General features: G+C 36.4%; 1 protein-coding gene across 2 annotated transcripts in view; it reads left to right on the top strand.

Annotated features, from left to right (window-relative positions):
• The window catches only part of ZNF277 (zinc finger protein 277), a 115,987-nt gene that overhangs the window by 51,505 nt on the left and 38,743 nt on the right, over nt 1–25,739 (top strand). Inside the window, exons 2-4 of one of the 2 annotated variants that reach the window (XM_060156829.1) lie at nt 9,789–9,990; nt 17,669–17,757; nt 18,020–18,102. In XM_060156829.1, the coding sequence (XP_060012812.1) occupies nt 9,789–9,990; nt 17,669–17,757; nt 18,020–18,102 (374 nt within the window). The remainder of the gene's footprint in view (nt 1–9,788; nt 9,991–17,668; nt 17,758–18,019; nt 18,103–25,739) is intronic. The other variant, XM_060156830.1, reaches the window with a different exon arrangement.

Genomic DNA, 25,739 nt, shown 5'->3' with positions numbered 1-25,739 from the left:
TGTGTGTGGAATAAGGTAAGCGTCCAGTTTCATCTTTTACACGTGAATATCCAGTTTACCCAATAATAGTATTTTTTAATGAATGGTTGAAAAAACTATCCTTTATTGCACTGTAGTCTTGGCATCTTTGTCAAAGGTCATTTGACACTATGTGTTTGGGTTTATTTCTGGGCTCTCTATTCTGTTCCTTGATCTATATACATCTCTCATTAAGCGAGTACATACTGTTTTGACTACTGTAGCTTTGTAGGATGTTTTGAAGTCAGGAAGTGGAAGACCTCTAGCTTTGTTCTTCTTTCTCAAGGTTGTTTTGGCTATTCACGGTCCTTTGTGTTTCCATATGAATTTTAATGGTTTTTTTTTCTATTTCTGCAAAAAAAAAAAAGCCAAAGGAATTTGATAGAAATTGCATTGAATCTGTAGATTGCTTTGGGTAGTTTGGACAATATAACATTTTACATCTTCCTATCCATGAACATACGCTGTCTTTCCAATTATATTTGTATCTTTCATCAGTGTTTTGTAGTTTTCGGTGTACAAGTCTTTTTGCCTCTTTGTTTAAGTTTATTCCTACATATTTTATTCTTTTTGATACTATTGTAAATAGAATTGTTTTAATTTCCTTTTCAGAAAGTTCATTGTTGGTGTATAGAAACACAACTGATTTTTGTATGTTATTTGTCCTGCAACTTTACTGAATTTGTTTATTAGTTCTAAGCATTTTTTTCTGTGTGTGTATACTCTCTATAGTAATATAAGATCATGTAATCTGCAAACATAATTTTACTTCTTTTCTGATTTGGATGCCTTTTTTGTTTGTTTGTTTCTTGTTTGTTTCTTGCCTAATTTCTCTAGTTAGGACTTCCAGTATTATGTTGAATATAAATGGCAAGAGTGGGCATACTTACCTTGTTCCTCATCTTAGAGGGAAAGTTTTCAGTTTTTAACAGTTGTAAATATTATGAGCTTTTTATATATATTGCCTTCATTATGTTGAGACAGTTTCCTTCTTTTTCTAGTTTGTTGAGTGTTTTTATCATGAAAGGATGTTGAATTCTGTCAAATGCTTTTTTTCCATCTATTGAGGTGATCCTGTGATTTATGTCTTTCATTCTGTTAATGTGGTGTATCATATTGATTGATTTTCATATGCTTAACCATTCTTGCATCCCAAGGATAAATTCCACTTGATTATGGTGTATGATCCTTGTAATGTGCTGTTGAATTTGGTTTGCTGGTATTTTGTTGAAGACTTTTGCATCTTTATACATTAGGGATATTAGTCTGTAATTTTCTTGTAGTGTCTGTCTCGCTTTGGTATCATGGTAATGCTGGCCTCATAAAATGAGTTTGGAAGTGTTCCTTCCTCTTCAGTATTTTGGAGGAGTTTGAGAAGAATTGGCACTAATTCTTTAAGTGTTTGATAGAATTCTCCTGTGAAGCCATTTGTTCCTGGGCTTTTCTTTGTTGGGAGTTTTTTCATTACTGACTCAGTCTCCTTATAGTTACAGATTTTCTATTTCTTCAGTGATTCAGGTTTGGAATATTGTATGTTTCTAAGAATGTATCCATTTCTTCTAGGTTATCCAGTTTGTTGGAGTATAATTATTTATAGCAGCCCCTCATGATCCTTTGTATTTCTGTGTTATCAGTTATAATATCTCCCTCTTTCATTCCTGATTTTGAGTTTACCTTTTAAAAAAACACCCACTCTGGGCTTCCCTGGTGGCGCAGTGGTTGAGAGTCTGCCTGCCGATGCAGGGGACACGGGTTCGTGCCCCGGTTTGGGAAGATCCCACATGCCGCAGAGCGGCTGGGCCCGTGAGCCATGGCCGCTGAGCCTGCGCGTCCGGAGCCTGTGCTCCACAGCGGGAGAGGCCACAACAGTGAGAGGCCCGCGTACCGCAAAAAAAAAAAAAAAAAAAAAAAAAAAACGCCAACTCTTATTTTTGTTGATTTTTTTCTATAATTTTTCTATTCTCCATTTCATTTATTTCTGTCCCAATCTTGTTTGTTTCCTTCTGCTAAATTGGAGCTTGGTTTGCTCTTCTTTGACTAGTTCCTTGAGTTACAAAGTTTGTTTACGGGAGATCGTTTTTCCTTTTAACATACTCATTTACCACTATAAACTTTCCTGGTTTTCCTGCATCCCACAGGTTTTGGTATCTTGTGTTTTCCTTTTGTTGAGACTTGTTTTGTGACTTAATATGTTGTGTTACTTCCTTGATTAAAGACCATCAGGATCTACTCACAACTTTCAAATTAAATATAAATCTTTGGCCTGGCATTAAGGCTCACCAACATGTGATCCATCTACCTTTACAGCTTTTTCTTACTTAGACTCTAGCACTATTTGGACTATTTTGATTTTTTAACTACCCATATGTACTTGCTGGAATTCTTTACCATTTCAGGAATCCTCTGTGATGACTACCCTTTATTTCTCCAGTTTTAAGGGTTTTTTTCCCTCCCTATTCTAAGCCCTTGATTTATATGGTCAACTTCACATATGTTAACCTGTATTATAATTGTTTGTACAGTTGTCTCATATTTTCTTCTAGACTAACAATTTCTTCAGGATAGGTATTTTTATTAATAATCTTTGTATTTCTTTTAGTATCTAGAATTAACGTGATGCATAATAGGCATTCAATTTTTAAATGGTAAATATAATCAAAATTTTTCATCTTAGATCTTAAGACTTAGAAAGTGACTGAATAAAACGGTGTTTGCTCTACTGCTTTCTCTTATCTGTCACAGTCACATTTAGGAACTCATCAGTTGGCATGCTTTTTATTTAAGAATTTTTCAGTGTTAAAAAAATTGGGGGCAAATAAATGCATTCATAATCTCATTGTTTTGTATATTCTCTTTCAAACCTTGTACTTGCATTTGAGTGTATGTACATGTATGTTTATAATTGCCAGTTAGCAAATGCATAATGTTATATAGCACAGATATGCCAGATATTATAGAACAGTTTTCATTTGTGTGACATTTAGGTTGTTTCCATTACTTTACTTTATAGGTGATGCTGTAATAAAGTTTTCATAGCTTTTTGCCTGTTAAATTAGCTCCTTTAATTTTCAAGCATGGGTTTATTAGGTTTAAGGGTTGACTATGTTTGTAACTGTTTTTATACCAGAGGAAGTGGCAAACTTTCCAGCTGTATAGATGAGTTCTAAGTCCATCCCCCAGCCTTCCCACTTTTAGTAGGAGTATAGTAAATTAATCTTTTATATTTGGGGCCTCATTAGTTTACAAGATGAATTATTAGCCCAGGGGTAATTAAATAAGGGTGTTGTATTCTTACTCTGAATTTAAGAGATTGATAATGGTTAAAAAGACTAGACCTAGTCTTTGCAATTTTCCAAATGCATCTGCTGGGGAGCCACTCTTAGAAATCAAAGAACTGACTTGTTGAGGAAGTAGAAGGCCATTTTTTGGTGTAAGAGCAAAATACTCTCAAGAATTTAGAAATAAAGTTACCTTCTTGGAGTTTAATTTTTAGAATAAAATCAACATATAATCAGTGAGATTGATTAGGCATTGAAATCCTATGGAAATATATGATATCTGTCAGATCAAAAGCTTAGAGAACAGGCCTGAAAATATTATCCAGGCTTGTTAAAATACGGAAGTGAGCTATAATCAAATAAATTACACTAATATATATAAAGAACAAATGTAAAGGAAATGTTTACTTTGGAAACTAGAGTATGTTTACAGTGTTTTCAGAATTAAAACAGTAAAAACAAACAAAAACACTCCACCTATCTTGATATTCCAGTTTTTATGATAGATATCAATTAGATGATCAGAGTGTGATGAGAGTAGCAACTAAATCAATTTTATCTGGGTTGAGTGTATCACCAAATTACTGCTTCGTTTTCACAGTTTCAGTGGTGGTGTGATGATAATGTTTGCAGGGACTTCTTTTTTTTTTTTTTTTTTTTGCAGGGACTTCTTTAAAGGGGAAATGATGTGTGAGGTGTTCTACAGTTCCTTACGATGGAATGCTGTAAAAGTTCTTATCAATTATTTGTTGATCTGGGCTTTTCTTCTCTCATTCAACTTAAGGGAGACAGAAACCTCAGTCTTCTTATTTTTTCTTCAAAGCACCAGCAGCCAGCTATTTGTTTGGCAGTAATGATATATTGCAAAGTCTAGAGCTGCCTATTTTAGCATATAGGTATATTATGAATTCATGACTGGTTTGTTCCCTAGATAGAACTTTGCTACTCAAAGTGTGGTTTGTGAATGAGTGGGCTGACAACATCTGGGAACTGAGACATGTAGAATTTCAATCCTCTCTACCTCTTAGGCCAACTTTGTTAGTTCATGTACTCCAAGAAGCACACACTAAGATGGAATTTGACGTTTAAGAGATTTGTTAGGGAAGACGCCAGAGGGAAGAAGGAGAGGTAGGTCTGACCTGTGTGAAGGAAAGAGGGTAAGGAGGGTTGTGTAGGAGCTCGGAGTACAGCACAGTTCTAAGCAAGTTTCTGGCAAGCCAGTGGGGAGTCCTCCAGCCAGTGTCCCATGTCAGTGAAGTTCCATCTCTCACAGGAATGAGTCTGCCTTGCTATTTCTGCTGCCTCCAATCATTTAATGAAAGCAGTGTATGGAAAGCTTGGCTTCAGTGCAAGTGGGATTTCAGAGCACAGCACCCAAGGCCTTCTTTGCATTATGGTCACAACAGCAAGAGATTTGATTGGCACAGTTCCCTGGCTGCCACACCTACTGAATCAGGTGCATTTCAACAAAATCTCTAGGTGATTATATGCATATTAAGCTTTGAAAAGCACTACCCTAGAATAATAATTTGACACTTTGAGGATCTTACCCAGAGTCAGTAAAATTGTTTATAATCAGCATAGGATCTCCTCAAAAACTCAGCTCTTTCGGAGTGGTATTTTTTACAGTTCATTTGAACAGAGTTGCTGTTCAAAGTGAGAACTAGAGCAGATAATTTGTTGTTAATTTGTAACAAATGTGGGAAGCAGATTTTGAGCCAAAGCAGAATTTCCAATGATACTTTGCCTCTTTGCTGAAAGGAGCTAGATATAATTTACTTCCTTTGGCCTTTTAGAGTTCAAAGTTCTTGTAGCAAAGAATTACGTATTTCTGCGTCTGTTGTCTTTTTACCATGTGGTAAGATGTAGATATGATTCTTGTGGTGACAGCTGGAAATAAACTGTTAGATCTTACTGAGTTTCCTCTGCTGACACGGTGCTTAGCATTTGAGGGGCTCTCTCTAGGACAGACTACACTATAAAGTTAGCTTTGCCACAAGGCATTGTCACCTAACTTATGGATTTTTCCATGAGTCCAAGGTATCCACACTCTGGTATATATATGATCAGGAGACCCACAGTCCCCATGTGATCATCCTCTGAACCACTGATTCCCAGGCTTCAGTGTAGAGACTACTGCTTGGTAAAAATTACAGTTCCTCTGTCTACAGTAAGGTCTTGAAATCAGTACTTTTAAAAAGCCTCCCAGGTGATGAAACTTAATTTGGAAGTCACTGCTCTAAAGTAAAATATATACAGAGGATTGGGGTCTATCCCGCAGAAACATCCTCAGATGGAGTGGTTATAACTGACTCAGCATTCCAAATGATGCTTGTTCCTTGTTTACTAGAGAGTATCTTTACATGAAAAATTAAAAATAATTTTGAAATCCCTAATTAAAGATGAAATACTTTTATTACACTCAATAGTATTTATTGTTATCTCAGAATTCAATGTAATTTTTACATCATTATTTATTAATTAGCAGTGGGCCTGTTAACACCAAGGCTCACAGGACTGAATATCTGGCTATAATTATAGTTGGACTACTCTCAATCCTGGGCAGAGAAAGTTCTCCTAAAGACAGACAGCCAGAGGTGTTCCCTAAAATAGAATTTACCTAGAAACTGAGTTAAAGGTGTAACTCTAGTTGTAAGTACCTCTGGTCCATTATTCATTCTTTTATTTCTTTGTTCAGCAAACACTTGTGAAATACAATCTATGTTTCAGGCACTGTATAATCGATACCAGAGACCTGAAAATAAGTAAGACTTAGTGCTTGACCTTGAGGAATTCACTAGACTACCCTAGTGGCAGAGATATACATGAAAACAATTAATTACAACTGAGATATTTGTATTGTTGAGCATGGAGAGATGGAGTAGGTCAAGCCCACAAGCAGCCGTGGGGCGAAGGTGGGGGGACAGAGTGAGGGACAGCTGGCAAACACAAAGAATAGCACAGGTGCATCACATGAGACACCAGTTACTGCTGCCTTTGTCCACAAGCCCTGTCAGGAATATCTAAATTCTGAGCAGATCACCTGAGCTATCTAAAACTTAACTCATTATCCATCCCTCTCAGAAAACAAAAATTCTGCTTCTCTACATGTATTTCTAGATTTGTGACTGGTACCCCCATTCATACAGTCTTTCCAGCCAGAAACCTGGGAGTCTTCCTCACCTCCTTCTCCTTTACTCCCTGTGGCCAGCCATTAATCAGGAACTGTCAGTTTCATCTTTGTAGCCTCTTCTCTATTCCTCTCTTCTAAGCACTGCTAACGTTGCTGCTTCAGACAAGCTCTCAAACTTGGACATCTGCAGTAGTCTCCTAACTGGTCGGTCTCCCCATCTTTAGACTTGTCCTCTTTCCAATCCATTCTCCCCATATCAGTTTAAAACAGGAGAGACCCCTCCTATAAGGAAAGGTCTAAACTCCTTAGAGTTAGGTATAGGTTGAGAGTGCAAATGCTTGAGCCGAACTGCTTGGATTCAAATCCTGACTCGACTACTTACTAGCTATCTGAAGGGCAAGTCACTTAGCCTTTCAGTGACTAAGTTTCCTCAACTGTAAAATAAGAGTAGAAATTGACTCTCTGTCATAGGATTACCGTAAGGGTTAATTGAATTAATACTGTACCTGTAAAGTGCTTAACAATGCCTGGCACAAAGTAAACACAGTGATGGTGGGTACTCATGGTAGGATAATAATGCACAGTATTTGTGCCAAGTAAATAAAGATGACCAGGACTCACCTTGTCTTCCAGAGACTAACAGTCTGAAGGTAAACAGATTACTTCTTATGATCAATGCTGTTATAAATTTGAACACAGTGCTAAATGATTATGGAATCAGGAGAAAATTGTAGAACCTTGAGATCTAAAAATGTTTTTTTCTATTAATTTTTTTTATTTTATGGATGTATAGCAACTCAAGTTCCCAAATACAACTTAGTACCTCTCAAACCACAAGTTCCTCATACATGAAATCTGTAGATTCATGATTTTGCTCCTGTATACCCTTACAGTGACAGTAAGCAATTTGGTTCTAGTATGTGTGAACATTTAGGTCCCTTCTCTGAGGAATAATTTGAAAAAAGAGAAACTGGCATTGAACAAACAAAAGGGAAGAGACATGAGCCACAGAAGAATAGTAGAGAGTTTGCAGTAAAGTCTCAGGAAAGAAGACAATGGTAGAGTACCCAGTGGTTTTGAAGGATGTGGGCTACTGAGGTTTAAGAGTTGCTGGTGGAGGTGGTATGGGGGAGGCTGCAGGACACGGCAGAATGCATATAAATTTAGTATGACTTACAAGTACATATGAATTCAAAACAGCACTGAACATAGTTTAACAAGAAACACAGTTGAGGAATTGCCTTTTGGGGTTGGAGGCAGAAAAATGTAGTGTTTGAATTTAGGCTCAAATTAGTAAGTTTAGGCTATTTACTAACACTGTGACTTGGGGAAATTATTTAACTTTTCTAAGTCTCAATTCTCATCTGGAAGATGGAGGTTGTAATAGTACTAATCGAATAAGGTAGTTAGGGTTAATTGAGAAAGTGCCCTAAAACACTTTGCTGGTAATTTACAAATAGCAAACACCTAGTAAGGTTAGTTCTTGCTGTTGGTGGTGATTATTAATATAGTGTTTGCTTTCTTCAGTTAAGAAAAATGAATTTACAGATACCTCAATCAAATTTGGGAAGAAGAATATAGTACAGTACTTGTTATTTCCTAGATGGCAGGTAATGTTACTAACGTTTATTTAGAATATGCTGCCTTTTGTTTTCCTATTCTAGGGAACGTAAAATATTATTACAGAGTTTCATGAGTATATCACTTACCTTTTTCCCCATCCTATTTTTCACATGCAGGTTTAAGTTCCTGCAGAACTTAACCTATAACTGAAAAATATATCCTGCAACTAAAGAGCTATAGCATTCCGGAACTTGATTTCATTGCCTAATTTAATGAATATAATAATGGGTAACACACCAGTCTTACTAATAGTGCTTCTAAAGTGCTTAAATATTTTTAATATTCTCCCTATTGTCATGTGTACCCTGTTTTCTTCTTTCCAGGTATTTAATAATTTTAGGTAACTAAGATAAACAGTTTGATTTAGCCTACTTTATTATGAGTGATGTATTAGAGGACATCGCTTATGGGACACGTTCCCTCTCCAGCTCACTTAGGTGACTGCTGTGTCCCCATGCTCCCATAAATCCTATACATTCTCGCTCTCTCTTTATCCTTTTAACTTATCTTTACCTTCAAACAAATTTCAAGCACTTAGGCCTTGATGGTAAGAATAGTGTCATGCAAAGTCAAGCAGGAAAAAACTCAGTAGATACTCAGCTAATTTTTGTTAAGTGAGTGAATGAATGCTGCCCTCTTACATCATTTATCCAGTTCTTAGGCCATGGTCAGCAGTGTACCAGTAACTGATTCAATTAATTATTCAATTAAGAAGGCCTTTAAAAATAGGTAAAGTAAAATAAAAATAAGGAATAAAATTTAACAGTAGAATTAATAGTAACCTAATTCCAAAGATTGCTGTTTGTGAAATAGCTGTCTTTCTTTCCAAAGAAGGTCTCCTGCCCTTCCTCAGATGCCAAATGCCTTACGCTAGTTACCTTGTTGCTGACTACTCAGTAGTCTGCGTAAGGTGACAGGTCCAGCCTTCCACCCTAGAAGACTGAAGAGGACTCCTGACACAACTGGCTATAGTTTGAGGCCCTGAATTCAGAGCTGTAGACCTTACATACTTCAACTCTTAAGGATACTATAGGTGACGTTAGGAAAAGGAATAGTGTAGACAAGAAAAATGTTTAGCATGTATGTCTAGTAATTGAGCATTCATCTCTTTGTTTGCAAGAACTTGAATTATGATACATAATTATATAATCAAATGATAGATATAAATCAACATCAAAAATTGCCACCTGGGCCACGCAGCACATGCTGTGTTAACCCAATATGAGACCTGTCTTCTTCGCACATGACAAATAATCAGAAACAGGAAAGAGTTTGCAGGTGTAACAGGAAGCAGCTTAAAAGATTGTCCTGGCATCACCTGTAGCCTCAATATATACCATTTGCCTCCCAGCGTGATGACTTTCAGCCATAGGTCACAAATGGGCCTTAGAACCTTAACCCAGTGTGTTGCAGCCTTCCCCCTCCAGGTACCCCTAGATTTGCTGCCATTGGCCGGTATCCAAGAAGAAGGCTTGAACAGCTGTCCTGACAAGTGGGTTTTCCCAATTCAAGCTGGCAAATGGGGAGTTTGAGCTGCTTTGTTATACTCCCTGCCTCTGGGTTACAGAAGCTATTTAAAATGGTAATAAAGTATCGTGCTCTCTGGTACTGTGTATTTTCTTTTTTGGAATTATGTAAATATCTTTAGGATCCTTTTAATGCAGGAGGTGAGAAATCATCCTTCTAAAGAGAGTTGATTTCAGCTTTTTTTTTCTTTTTCTTTTTGTCTCTCCCAGACAGTAAGGATTGTATCCTGGAGCCGCTTTCCCTGCCAGAAAATCCAGGTGGCACCACCAGTTTAGAAGGTTCTCCATCTGTGCCTTGTATTTTCTGTGAAGAACATTTTCTTATAGATGAACAAGACAAACTTCTGAAGCACATGATCATTGAACATAAGACTGTCATAGCTGATGTTAAGTTGATTGCTGATTTCCAAAGGTAAATTTTGTTTTTATCCATAAAAGAATTGTTTATTATTTCTTAAAGGAAAGGCATAGCACATATAAAATTATTCCTATAGAAATATGAAAATTCATATTATCAGGTTTCACCTTAGTCTTTTTTAAACTTTGTACTTATTTGCCTTCATGAGTGTGTAAGTTATGTTTGAAAATGTCACATACCTTTGTATGTCCTACAAATTCTGCAAGCAGACCAACTTTCCGAAGAGTCAATAATATTCCCTTTACCACATTCCATGAAATTTTGGACATTGTTGATCTCTATCAGATTGATGTTCTTTTCATGTTTCAGGACATATGCATTCTCCAACTAAGTGAGTTCTTCCAGAAAGGTGAGAATAGACTTGGTAAAAGGCCACCCAAAGGGCAGTTTTGGGGGAAAGAGGTACTTGGAGCCTTTTAAGCCAAAAGCTTATCATCCAAACACCTGTCAGCTTAAATGCTGTTATATGGTTGAAAACCAGGAAAATATTGAGTCTTTCAACAAGCCAGAGGGCTATAAGAGTAGACAGCAATTAAGGTCAGTGACTGAGGTACTTAGAGGAAGAGGATGAAGAGTAGATGTGAGTAGTTGAGGAACTGCCAACATTGGGCATGTGTGAAATGTAGGAACTTGACCTATACAACCAGGCCTCCAAAGTGAGCTAATTATAGTCACTAATTCTAGACTAATTCTTGGTAGTGATTGTCTAAGAGAAATGCCTTCTCTTAAGCAGATATAGTGGAGTAGTTATGTACAGGTCATTATTAGTTGAAATTTGGAATAATTTTCCATATAAACAATATCAGTGTAGTTAACTGGCTTTGTATAGTTACTGAAAGCACATATTTTGGTATATCTGGTAGGGTCCCATTTTGAGATGTTCTGCATTGATTTCCCTACAAAACGTTAGAGTAGCCCAGATATTATAAAATCCCTGCATCTAAACTCTGTATCTCCCAGACCACATTATTCTTAGCAAGCAACTTGTTTCTTAGAATGGGTTTTGCAAGCAACAAGCTGTATTATTAAGAGTGGACTGTGAAACCTGGAAGGCCTAGGATTGAATGCAGACTCGGTGACTTTCTTTACCACATGGCTTCCAGCAAGCTACTTACCACTCTAAGCATCAGTTTTCTCATCTATAGAATGGGGGTAACACCAGCCCTCATAATATTATTGAGCATTATATAAAACAGGGCATGTATAGCACCAGCGTCTGAGATATCTTTTTTACACAATAAATGGTAGCCAAATTTTTAATTATATTTTGATTACAAAAGATATCTTTGAAGTCTTAGCTTCCTGCAACGGTAGCTTAAGATTTCAATAGGCATTTATGCTGGTCTGAAGACCTAATTATCATTTGTAAAATTTGTTTTGAGAAATTTTCATTTAAGTTTCTAAGTACTCTAAACTTCGAGAATGGCAGTTTGTTTTTAAGGACAAATAGCCACAGTGCTCAAAGGGGTAATATTAGCTATTCTCTAGCCCTTCTTGGCCTTCTCAGATGCATAGCACCAATAATGAATGTCTGCTGTGTGCCGTCTCTGTTATGGCCCCTTATATCCATCCACTCAGCATTGCTACTTGTGAGTAGACTTTGGGGCTATATGGTTAGGGGGCAGAGACAGAATAGGGAAGGAGAGTTATATGAACAATATATGCCACCAACTACTGGAATAAACTAATTCTTACATGCCTTCAGAGGAAACACTCTGTGCTTCTCATTCTCATTCATTATTATTTATTTTCAATTAAAATTTGTATGTGTGTATATATGTATATACACATGTGTGTGTGTTGGGAGTATTCTGGGAGTTTTCTCTTATATGATACCTAGTTATAGGTGGTCAGATCTGTCGATTTTGTTTTAGACATTTCTTAGGCTAGAGAGCGTTGAATTCTTCTCTTATTCAAGTAACCATTGACAGGACTATCAAAAGAGTTATTCTTTTATAAATTTCCTATCACTTGGCCTTTCTTTGATGTAAAACTTTTTTTTTACTCTTTTTTACCACATAAATGCAAATTCTCCCTAAGGAATTGCAGAAAAATATGATGATCAACCAGTGATAATTGAGTAATGTTAAGATTTTCTTTGTGTTCTTCTAAAATCTGTGAGAAATGTCTGAATCAGTTCGTATTTTATCCTTTGTACTTATGTATGATGGCTAAGTGGCTATATTTGTACTAATCAATCTCTCTTTTATCATTGTTGTCAATCTCATCTATATGTGGGCAGGAAAATCAAATTATTTACTAGGTCTCAGGGCTTAGGAGTTAATAATTAAATATTGAGATCAATCACACTATAAATGCAGTTATGTAGTAAAATGGATGCTTTAATTAAAAAGAAAAAGATGCATGTCTGATATAAGTGCTTTCTAAATAAAGTGTGTAGTTAACATGTACTTTAAATTTGGAAACCTAGATTTTCCTTGTCAACTCTCCTCCTAATTAAATAAAAGTTTCACCCTCAGGAAGTAAAAATGTGATTAATTCACACTGACCAGGAATGGATATGGCTAAACTTTGTTATTTTTAAATACCATTTAATATATTAACAGTGTTGTGATTAACAATGTTGTGTTAGTTTCAGGTGTACAGCAGAGAGATTCAGTTATACATATACAAGTATCTATTCTTTTTCAAATTCTTTTCCCATTTAGGTTCCACAAGGACCTACTGTATATAGCATAGGAAACTCTGCTCAATATTATGTAACAACCTATGTGATTTTTTCTTAGCAGTTATTGAGGGGAGGGAGGGATAGTGAGAGGTTCAATTGGCATGAGTTAATTCACTCAGAACTTCTTTATAGGTTGAATAATTCTTATATATATATATAAAACGTCTCAGAGAGGAGTTGATGCTTCTGAGTACAATAAGTAATAAAGACGATAAATAATAGATAAGAGATGGACTTACCTTGTCCTTTGTAAGAAATAAGCTCTAAAGTTTCCGTTTAAATATATTTAACATTTTATTGGAACAAAGTAACAGTAAAATTTTCTCAGAGGAAATAAAACAAAAACAAAAGTAAAAGTCTCTCCTTTGAGCCGTTTTTTAACATAGTTATTTATACTGAGCTACTTGCTAGCTTTATTCAGTAGATAAAATTTTTCCAGAAGAAAAATGTTAACTCCTTAATTCTTGCCCCTTTCTATATTAGAGTCCACTCATTCAGTGCTACTTAATTAATGACTGTATCTCAAATCTTTATGCTTCTGTCAATAAGCACACCAGTTACAATGGGGAGCTGGGCAGGCAAGATGATATTACTACAAGGATTTCTTGTGAGATGTGATTAAAGTTCTTTTAAAAGAAAGTATTTGCTGGTGACCTAATAATTACTTTTATGGCTTTTTAATAAAATATGAAATGCTGTGATAACTGTCCTCCAAATAAAGGGTTCATACCACATATTATTTCTTGGCTTCCTTTATATATCGAGTGGTTGCTTTAAACAAACTAAAGAAGTAGGAAAAAATGAAGAAGTACTAAGTGATACCTTAACATGGAACAATAAATTTTAGTGGGTGGGAAAAAATGCCACCAGTGCATGTATTGAACATCTGCTATCTTTAAAACATCTCTCAATTGAATACAATGTATCTGAATGCTTTTACCAACCACAGGGAAATGGACATATTGATACCTCTTAATTTTAATTATAAACTAAAAAAGTACTATTATGTGATAACTAGGATACATCTTAAATTTAGACTTAGGTCAAAAGTTTGTTGCAATTCAGATCTATTTATATAGTATACCACAATAAGATATGATACATAATTGTATATGTTTAAGTTATATGGTAGTTTATGGTTACATTTTGCTTTTGTAACATGATTCTTTTTCCCTTTGATGTTATTGTCACCCAGCCTTTGGTCAGGAGGAGACCACTCAGAGGACACCTTTGTGCCTATTGGACTGGCCTACTACCTGCTTTATCCTTCTTTCCCCAGAAGCTACCTAACAACATCTCAGAGATGCTCTTAGAGATGGTGTCTGAAAAACATCCTTTCCAGAATTCATGACCACTTGTTCATGAAGCAATAAAATAGCTTTTAACCAATGTAAAGACTACCAGACATGAGCATATAACAGTATCTTCTCTCTCTTCATCCCATTGGACGCCTTAACTATTTGAAGAGGGTAACTGAAGTTCTGTCAGACAGAATCTCCCCATGATTTTAAGTCAGCCGATGTTAGTAATCACTTCCCTTGTGCCTACCACACTGAGGTAAACTGTGATACAAAACAAATACATGATGTGAGCCTTCTCTTCAAAGATCAAGGAGAAAAGGACTCAACATGGAAGTCCTTAGAGACTAAGAGCCATTGACTTTTGGAATCAGGACATCAGAGGGATCAGTGCCTCTGTAGGTACTGTACCTTTTGCTTAGTCAAGCAGTTCCAATTCAACAGCCCCAAACAGCTGGTGTCAACTTTCAACACTTGGGCAGGAAGTTAGGAGCAGTTCAGACCAAGAGCTGCTTTTAGGTAATATGCTTTTCAGAAAGGGAAGACCTTCCCTCTCCCTTCAGACTTCATGTCTGTACTTCAGTTTTGCCATGTCAAAAAGCATTCTCCTTGGTCTCTAAGGAAGAAAATTCTTCAAGTATCGCAACTGTAATTCTGGAGGCTTTCTCCTGTTTTTCTGAAATTTTTCTGAAATTTTTCTGAAATTCTTGTGTAGCTTGGTCCTCACATGACATGAGAGGCATTGTGTTGTAGGAGACTTGAGTTTGGATTTGGGACAACAGATCCCAATTCTAACATTCTAATTGTGTGACCTTGGGCAGGTAGGGTCTCAGTAATGGTAGCTGCTAATAATTGATATCCTTCTGATCACCATCATCATCATCACTCTACTCTTCCCCGCCTCAGCCACATGTGTGTGCCCTCTGACACTACTCATATAACTATTTTAATTTGCTCATTAAATGTTTGATGAAACGTTATCATTGTTGTTTTTGTTGTTGTTTTAGATACCAATATTTCTCTGGAATAACAGATTCTTTACTACTTTAATCTTATCTAAATATGTTACTTTTTCTTATAATAATAACTTTCATTTATTAAACACCCAGCATGGTGGACACTGCTTTACATGTGTTATCCTGTTTAATTATCAACAGTCCATTTTGCAAATAAGTAAGCTGAGTGTCAGAAAGGTTAAAAAATCTTTTAATTCAGGTTCATATCTCTGAATGCAAAGTCCCTGCTTCTCTCTTCCCTGTTGCCTGCAGGGCTGGTGGAGTCAGTTAATAAAACGTCAGCCACAAGGGTTGGACCATCGTCTTAATTTAAAAAGCACAACTACTTCTAGCTCAAGATCTGTGCAGATAAGAGACTCTTATTGTGTTGACTCTGTTAAAGAATTAGTCAGTGACAATTCAAAGGACAGTCTGGTCACTAGTATCTGCTCTTACCTGGTCATCTGCTTCATGTAATTTTTTACATGTAATTATCACTGCCTTTTAACGAACTGTAGGCTCATAGTGGAAATAATATAAAAGGCTGACAACAACTGTTCTGTTTTCTCCAGAGGGTGGCACCCACAGAGCCTTCAGTGGAGTAGTAATCAAGAGTGATGAACCTCTCCTTGTTGTATTCTAGTGGTAGCCATGAGGAAACTCCAGATAAAACTTGACTACCTTTTCTTTCAGTTTCCCCTGGAGGGGAAGGAAAAGCAACTAGTGGGGAATGGAAAAGAGGAGAATAAGAGTAACTATGTAAGATAACTGGGGAGTGGAGGGTGCTGAAGCTGGCCAGGATGGCAAAGGGAATAACGTGTCAGCCTTTTGTAGGTGCTTTTCCTCTTTTTGTGTACTCTGATGGACCTGAAATGCCTTCGGCTCTGATACTTCTAATGTGGGAGCCAGGGAGCTAGACATAGGGTCATGGTTCATCATTTATAGTATTTATGGTTTGAGACTGAGCTGGAGCCTCAGATACATCATTTTCAGATCTCTTAAAATAAGGTCTAGCACTGTTTTATAAGGAAAGAGTTCTACCCCTTCTTACCCATCCAGGTTGCCAGCATGGTTATACATGAGAAGGAAGAGCTAAAGCATGTGGTTCTATTGTTATACATTATTCTTTTACTTCTTTTTTTTTTTTGTAAATTTACTTATTTTTATTTATTTTTGGTTGCATTGGGTCTTTGCTGCTGTGCGCGGGCTTTCTCTAGTTGCGGCGAGTGGGGGCTACTCTTGGCTGCGGTGTGCGGGCTTCTCATTGCGGTGGCTTCTCTTTTTGCGGAGCACGGGCTCTAGGCGTGCGGGCTTCAGTAGTTGTCGCATGCGGGCTCAGTAGTTATGGCGCGCGGGCTTAGTTGCTCCGCAGCATGTGGGATCTTCCCAGACCAGTGCTCGAACCCGTGTGCCCTGCATTGGCAGGCGGATTCTTTACCACTGCACCACCAGGGAAGCCCATCTTTTACTTCTTTTACTTATATATTCTATATTCAGTGTTGTCATCCATTTATATTTTATATTAGCTCATGTCACGTTTCTCTCTTTCTCTCAGACCTCTCTCCCGGCACATTTTTTTTTTCCTAATGTATAATGAATGCCCTTTCTATAGAGCACCATGGGTTGGGAAAATAAGAAAAAGAGATTAAAAAGGAGTCAAAATATTGGGAGCTGGAGAACTACTTAGAGAACCTTACAGGAATCTTCAAATGCTCTTCTACCTCTTTAAAACATTTAGTGTGGACCTACTATGTGCAGGACACAGGTGCTATATCAAGCCATTTAAATATACTCTTTCTGTGTGCTTTGTTTAACTAAGTTCCATCTCTTGTGCAGGTTTTGATCCTTTGTTGTAAGTTTCCTTTTTTATCCATCAACATGTAGCCTGATAAATTGTCAACTGCAGAGTCAACCTTTCCATTTCCTTTTTCCCCCTTGAAGCAGATCACATTCTCTTCTTCTTCTTCTTTGATAAATGAAATTGTAATTGTCAATATAAATCTTGTTAGATAAATGGAAAGATGAACAGCTTGTTGAATCCTGTCATCTTACTCCCTCTTTCATCAAATAGTGCAGGTCTGGGTGTTATGCTTCACTTTTACGTATAGCCAGTGTCCTTCTTCTAACTCAACTCATTAGATACAGGAATTGCAAGCTTGGCTGTTATTCTAAAAGCTAAATTTCAGACACAGTGTGGACGTATGGAATTGTTCTATCTTGTTATATAGATATTGAATTTAGACTGACTTCTCATTGCATTATCATGATCCGTTCTTTTGATGTATAAGATAACCACCTAACTTTCAATTTATTGGAAAATGTGTGATAAAGCCTATTTAATCATTGTTGCATTTTAAATTCTATAAACTTAGATGTGATTTCAAAAAAACTTCATTATCACATAAAAATAATTCATTTTAATTTTTCCATACGTCTCTTTATTGAATTTGGGGATGGTAAAATTTAATCATTTTCATGCCTTTACAGGGTAATGTCATTTCATTAAATATTTATTTCATATTTCTACAATGCTCTGCTGCCTTTCTATTTACAAATTTTCTAGCTAGAAGTTTTCAGTCAACATTTGATTTATTGCTTTAGGGTAATTAAATGTTCTTATAAAATCCTATATTCTAAAGTAAGTAGGGTATTGAGTCTTCTCACCATTCTTTGTTTTTGATTGTTCTAAGGTACATTTCATATTGGAGGAAAAGGTTCACTGAACAGCCCATTACAGATTTTTGTAGTGTGATAAGAATCAATTCCACAGCTCCATTTGGTAAGTGTACATCTTGACTACCATCTTTTCCCTGCAATCCAAAAATTCAAAGGAATAATCTTTCTTATAATTCTTTTAAATAGTAGCTAAAATTAAATTGCTCTGTTCATGTTGTATAACTTCAGTAAAGCTAAAACAGAACTATATACCAGAAGAGAGATCGTCATAGACATAGATAGATATATTTCTCTTAAGAAAGATAAATTTTTTTTGAAAAAGTGATAAATATCATTTCTTATTTATTTTCCTGATCTCTCAACAGAAGAACAAGACAATTATTTTTTGCTGTGTGATGTTTTACCAGAAGATAGAATACTTAGAGAAGAACTTCAGAAGCAGAGACTGGTAAGAGTTATTTTAAAGAATGAGCAGTGTGTTGGAAACACATACAAAATCATTTTTGTTATTGCCCTTTTTTGTTTGTTTTTATTCTGGAAACTTTCAAACATACACAAAGAGGAGATAATACATAAAAATCTTAAAACAGGAAAGGTAGACACTTGATTGAAGATTAAAGCATTTCATGTTAAAAATGCAGAGAGAATTTTTGGCTTTGTTTTGCTTCCTGGATTATCTCTAAAATAACAACAGAGCTTACACATTTTAGTGTAATTTTAGCTGCCTGACACATGCTAGGGTTCAGCAATCGTGGAAGAATGCCCTCAGCTAAAATTGAGTTGAATTGATTAACCTTTTTTCTCCCCCTGGAATGTGCTATGCACTAGCACTTCTTTTGTTCCCCTTTATGAATTAAGCAAATAGTTTGATCATAATAGTCTTTCTCATTTTCAGCCTTAACGATAAGGAAGCTGATTTGAAAATCTCAGCATCTTTAGTCTTTTAAAAAGATAACAGCATATACAGGTGTGAAAATTTTCATTTTCAGAAGTTGAACAGAAATTGGTTAATTTTTTGAAGTTGGTAATTTTATTTAAAAGTATCCAGTTTTCCATTATTTGTCACTAAATCTCAACTATTACTTGAAAATGACTTGCTCTTCCTTTAGTGGTTACTTATAAGTGTTCCCTGTATCTTTGGACTTGGCTAGATATGTTGTGAAAGAAAACTATGATTTCAGTGTTTCTGCTAAATCCTCAAGAGATCTAGGAGGAAAATAAATCCTGTCTACCAAAGTCGTAAGATTTGAGAAAGTCCCCTGAAGCACATTATATTATGTAAACATGAGATGATGTTGTTGGATACTGATTTATGTAAGAAAAAGTATGCTTTTCCTGTAGCAACAAACCCAATGAAGAAACAGGACTTCCTGAGTTTCTCTTCTTTCCCTATTGTAATATCTAAGAAATCTGCAGAACAAGGATAAATTGACTGTAAAATTTTATGGATTTTGTTTGGTAGTACTTATTCATAATTTTTTATTTCCATGGGTTTTTTCACTCTTACTCACAGTGGTCTTAATCAAAAATAATCAAACTGACATAATCCTAGTACCCCTATGTATTTCTTTATAAGAACTCAAACTAACACAGCAGCCATTACTGTTACTCGATACACAGAATCTTTGTTGTATGTCTGTAGACAGACTCAAGTCCCTAGAAATATCTACATCTATAAAACTTAGGTAACCTTTTAAGATTGTGAAACCACCTCCAACATGTGGGTTCTTTCCCCACACCACCACGCAATTCTCTGACACCAGCTGCATGTTCTACAATTCAACGCAGTCCTGACACTGTCTACTCAAAGACAGCATCAGATCCCACAGGTTAAGGACTCAGTCCCACAAGACTGCTATCCACTTCATATACCAATCGCAAATCCAGGTTGTCACCTGTACTTCTGACCAACTGGCTGTGAACCCCTATAATAGGGGTTCTCATGACCCTCCTTCCTTGGGTTTGATTAATTTGCTAGAGTGGTTCACAGAACTCAGGAAACTAGTTTACTCAATAGATTACTGGTTTATTACAAAGGATATTAATGAATGTGAATCAACAGCCAGATGAAAAAATACATAGTGTGAGATCCTGAACAAAGAAGCTCTGTCCCCATGGAATTTGAGGCCCACCAAGGCAGCAATGTAGATAAAGTTCAGAGAGCTTCATCCACCTGGAAACTCTGCACCATGTCCTTTTGGGTTTTTAGGAAACCTCATTACTTAGGCATGATTGATTAAATCATTGACCATTGAGGGGAATGAAAGTTCCAACCCTCAAAATGACATAGTTGGCTCTCATCCTTAGGTTACCTAGTACTCTCTGAAAGTCAGCTCGTTAGCATAACAAGAAACACATTTATAGCTCTCAACATTTAGTAATTCCCTGGATTTTAGGAGCTAAGTGCCAGGAATGGGGGCTAAAGCCAGATATACATTTCTTATGACAAATCACAACATCCCATCTTTTTACCAACTTTATACTTTGTCAGAGTAGTAGATTTGATGAAAGTGAGTGTTATGGCAGCTTAAAAGAAACAAAATATGATGAAATTGCAGTCAGTGTATACATACATTCATGTTCATTGAATTCCTGCTTAACTAGATGATCATACAAAGAAGCACAAGGCATGGTTCATGTCATAAAAGAGTGTACAATCTAGAGAAAAACCGCAAACATGTGTTCTTGGGAATGGAGATAATGATAGAATGTAGGGCTTGTGATGATTAAGTGAGATAATGCTTGTGATATACTTACGATAGTATCTGCTATGTAGAAAGCACTCAATAAATGTTGCCAGTAATACAAATAACAATATATTGTGTCTTAACAGTGAGATGGATTTGGGTATTTGGAGAGTTGTAGAAAAGGGAGGAAAATACATATGGATCTGTATGTTCAAGGTATATTCAGGAAAGTTAAGTCTGATCTGAAAGATTTTGGGAGGAGTGTGAGATAGGTTTGAAGAGGTAAGATGAAGCTAAATCATGGAAATCCTTTGGTGCCAGGATTGACTTTCTAATGAGAAAGACCCATTGATGTCTCTTCATTGCCCATGAGAGTGAAATGAAGAAAAGATGATAAATGTAGCTGTATAAAAATCCATTTAAAGCTGGCAAGTTCTGACTACAGACCAACTTGGAGATGTGGAAAGAAACTAACAATTACTGAGTGCCAGCCATATGCCATGCCTTTGCATTAGATCCTTGCTACATAGCAACCCTGTGAGATAGCTATTAAATGCTGTTCTACTGATGAGGAAACTGTGGCATAGAAAGATGATTTTGTCCAGGAGCACTTAGTGAATGAGAAGCAAAGCTGAGGCTTTAAGCTAAGTGGTGTGCCTAATACCTGCCTTTTTAAGCCATGCCACGCCGTGCGAGTCTAGTAGTTATTTACTCTGCTTCCCACAACTCTTATACTCTTTTTTATTCTAGGCTCTGATAGTTGCTCTGTCCTGGATGCTCATTATCTTATAGGTCTGTGTAGGGAGGGGATTCAGGCTAGGATTGGACTTTCAGGAAAGCAGAGGAGGCTTACAATAGGCTACCACTGGGAATGGTGGCTAGAAGATCAACAAAAAGAAAAGATTTGCCAAGTAACAGGAAGACAGGCTGAATTTGCAGTCAGACATTTCATTGTAATTTTATGCTCTGTAGTGTGGAAGCAGGAGGTTGGTGTGGGTGATCTTTCTTTGGGAGTTGGCAATAATGACAGGATGTCTCTCTTTTATGTACAACGAGCTCTACAAGTCAGTAACAGACATTTCCAGAAAGAAGTCCAAATGATCAAATGAACCAGTCTTCAACAAAAGTAATAACACACCTTTTTTCTTTTATCAAGTTAACAAGATTTGAGAACAATAACACTAAATGGTGGCAAGAATATTAAAGGACAAGCACTTTTTCAGCCACTTAAAAGAGTGTGAGTTGGTATACCATTCCTGAAAGGCACTTAAATGTAGTTTAAGCCATTTAAATTGCTTCATGGTAATGGGTATATAATCCAGTCTGTATTTTTCAATGAACTCAGCTCAGTGTCAGTAGGATCTCAAGTCCATGAGAGAGGACCCTCAAACTAGAGTGGCATTTGCTCTCCTCATTTGCATTAGTGATGACTTGCATAGGTATCGTTCATATGTACTCTCTCATTTGGAACTCTAGGGAATTCCCTGGCGGTCCAGTGGTTAGGACTCTGTGCTTCCACTGCAGGGGGCACAGGTTCGATCCCTGGTCGAGGAACTGAGATCCCGCAAGCCACGTGGCATGGCCAAAAACAAATTTTAAATAAAAAGTCATTTGGAACTCTAAATAAAGGATTTAGTGTAAATACCTGTGTATGATTTGCTGTTAATTCAAAATGACTTTGTAATTTCTTTGAGGTAGGAATTATGTCTTATATTTAAATATCCTTCATTAGCACTCACTATATTGCTAAGTTCACATTGGTGTTTTTCCCAAGCCCCATTTTTTGGGGGGTAAAAAAATCTGTTTCTGTGTGAGTGGCTGGAGGCATATAGAATCTAAATGATCCACTTTTTCCATTCTTTTTTAGACCTCACTGGTTCCTTGTGACATTTATGAGATGTGTCTGAGTTCCCAGTTTTCTTTTTGAAGAGCTTGATTCCTACTTGACACTTTTTGAAATTTTTCATCTGTACTCTGAAGGTGGACCTACAGAATTAGGAAAGATTCTTGAGGGTTTGAATAGCTTGTATACCTTCCTCCCTTTTAGCTTCCTTCTTTAAAAATATTCCCTTGATCCCATCATTCTACCTTAATCTCCTCCAGTGGTTCTTTTCCCTCTTTTCTTTTAAATGGGTAAGTTTTCCAAGGTCCCCCATCCAGGGGATGCACTCTCATCAATACCACTGCTATGCTGATGGCTTAAATTTTGGTCCTGGCACACAACAGGCAGTCAGAGTAAATATCCATTGATTGGTTCATCTCCAGCTCTCTTCCTGGCTTACCTCTAAACTCCAGTTCTAACTTGCATTATGTTGAACTTTTCCATATGAATTTTCAATCAACACCTTAATTTTAATGTGCCTAAAACTGAACTTATTTTTTTCTCTACCAAAATTTGTAGTTTGCTTGTTTCCCTTTTCTTATATAATAGTACCACCATTCCCCTGGTCACTCAGTTTGGAAATTTCTGGAATCATCTTTAACTCATCCCCATACCTAAATCATTTGTCAAGTCCTATCAGTTCCACCTTTGAGTCCCACATACATCCTTTTCTTTGCACTCCTAGTGCCTTTTACCTTGTAGGTGGAATCACTTCTCTAATCAATTGGCATTGCCTCCAGAATTTTAATATTAAAATACATAGCAGATCATTTTACTCTCCTAAAACCTGCAGTGGTCTTTTTCATCTACATATTCTTAAGCTTTTGGGGCTCAAACTGCATTTCCAGTATCTTTTCCCATTTTTTCTTTCAATTACCCAGAGTCCAGTTTATTCATTTATTTAATAAATATTTATCTTTCCCCAGACACTGTTCTAAATTCTGTTGATATAGCAGTGGATGAAATAAGCCACAGCCCCTGCCCATCTAGGATTGTACTCTCCTGAAAACACTACTTGTCTCACAGTTACTCGTTTGTTAGGTGGTTTCAGGAATCTGCGTCATCAATCAGGAATGCCAGCCCCACCTGTGTAAATAACATACGCCTCAAGACATTGTTCAAATACCATACTTTCCACAAAAGCTTCCTGATGCCACCAGTCAGAATTAATAACCTCTTCTAAGCTCTATTAATACAGTATTTTACTTGGCTTTTCAATTATAGTTAGTTGTTTAAAAATCTTTCTTTCTTACTGGATTAGATGCCTCTTAATGGTTGGGACTGTCATGTTCATTTTTGTATCTTCTCTGAACCTTGTTCATAAAGTATTAACTTAAATTTGATCCTGAAGTATTTGTGTGGCATTTCTATAGAACCGTATAGTCAGATCTCCCTGATTTAAGGAAGAGAGGTGAAATAACCGAGGCAGACATCTTTAATCATGGGTTACACTTTTCACATAAGCATAAAAAAATACTAGTTTTTACATTTGCCTACAGCCGAAGATAAATGGCAGTCATAAGCTCCCAGAGCAAGATATAACTTTTAATTAAACTGGGACGAGGGGAAACATCTATTTAGCTGCATCAAAGTGGGTTTTTTTAATCACTATTATAAATGTCAGCTTGAGAGATCATTCATGACAGCTATAAATATTTTATGAAAATTTTAACCTATATAACAATTTGATCCTCTAGAGAGAAACAGTTTTTTTGTTTTTTTTTTACTGCTACTTCATATATCCCACCTCCCCCGACAATAAAACAACAAAATGAAATTACCTATCTCCCACTAAGAAGATTATTCTCCCTTGTGCCACTTTTCTGTATAGATTTCAGAGATTTTTAATAAAGGATCAAATTATATCAGTGACTTATAAAGTATAATGTTATACCTTTCCTGCATAATTCCTAGCTTTGTAGCACAAATTTTCTAATTGCACCTACAGTAACTTTCCCAAATATAAGATGATGTTTCCCATTGAATGTAACATTATTATTAACAGTGCAACAAAGATCAAGTTAGCTAGAGTGTCCACTGAGTAATATTAATCTTCAGATTAATTAATGTTTTCATTTAGGAAACAAATGTAAACCCAGTCTGAAACAATACTAAACTGAATCCTAAAGTTTACCACTTTGAACTTCTTCAACAAGAACTTAAATTTTGCGTGGCATTTTTTATATACATTGGCTCTGTGAGATCACTAAGGCAATATCATTATCTCTGTTTAGATGGAAAAACAAGTTTGAAGATATTAGGAGATATGCTCAAGGCCACAGTTATATAATGTATTAAATAGGAAGGGAGGATCTCAAACTCCTGTTTTCCAACTCTAAGCACCATTTCTTTTTCGGGATTCTTTATCAAATTGGATCTACCTTCTATAAGCAAATGTGACATTTTCAAAATAGTCAGTTTTTAGAATTAATAAAAATGGATGAACAGGACATAAATACATATGTAAACAAATAATAGTGTTCTGTTTCCATTGCTAAGAATTTTTTTCATCTACTTATTATCTTAGGTCAGTCATAGATAGGAATTTCTTATTCCTTTGGGCCTAAGCTGCTTATATTTTCTTTTAACACTTGAAGATAGTGTGTTTTTGGAGTTGCCTCTATCTTTAGAGAAACATAGGGCTATACCTGAGCTTGAGTTTAGCCAGTAAAATACTTCCTTGGACAGATAATACTATACTGATCCATGCCATGCTGATAGCTTCTCTTTTCTTCAGTGTAAATTATTTTGCAGTCTCCCATAGCCACCTTTCCATTTTTAAAAGTCCTCGTCTTCTTGCCTAGGCTGGATTCCCTTTTATCTTTAATACAAATAGAAATAAGGCTTTTCTAGCTCTCACGTGTTTAACTCTTGCTTTTTTTGTTCTGTATTTCAACTTCTTTTTTTTATTGTGATGACCTATTCCATGTAAATGAGAAATCTATATAATTTTTTTCTCCACTAGTTAATTTGTTAAAGATGTTCGGTCTATTCTATTTCTTCCTTACTCTTCAAAAGCCACCTCATGGAGATTCAAAGTAGGAGAAATATACTGACTGTGTATCCTATGTAGCAAGCAGATGGTAATTGCCTTTATCATTGCAGTTTCAAAAAGGGTAGGATGGGACTTCCCTGGTGGCGCAGTAGTTGAGAGTCCGCCTGCCGATGCAGGGACACGGGTTTGTGCCCCAGTCCGGGAAGATCCCACATAACGTGGAGCGGCTGGGCCTGTGAGCCATGGCCGCTGAGCCTGCGCGTCCAGAGCCTGTGCGCCACAAGAGTGAGAGGCCTGCGTACCGAAAAAAAAAAAAAAGGGTAGGATGTACTGATATCTTTCAAAAAGGTGAGATATTAGATCAAATCTCATGGATTTGGGGGAGTATATCATCATCCAGTTAAGAAATTTCTCTCTGGCTTTTTCGTTTTACTGTTTTTCTTTAGTAATTGACATGTGTTTTCTTACTCATTTAAGATGTCTTGATATTGCCATAAACTTAAGTTTCCCTCATCTCAAAA

This window comes from Lagenorhynchus albirostris, chromosome 8 (genome assembly GCF_949774975.1).
Source record: "Lagenorhynchus albirostris chromosome 8, mLagAlb1.1, whole genome shotgun sequence".
In the NCBI taxonomy this organism is placed as follows: Eukaryota; Metazoa; Chordata; class Mammalia; order Artiodactyla; family Delphinidae; genus Lagenorhynchus; species Lagenorhynchus albirostris.
The sequence above is the reverse complement of the archived record's forward strand: the minus strand, read 5'-3'. Positions and strand labels throughout refer to the sequence as shown.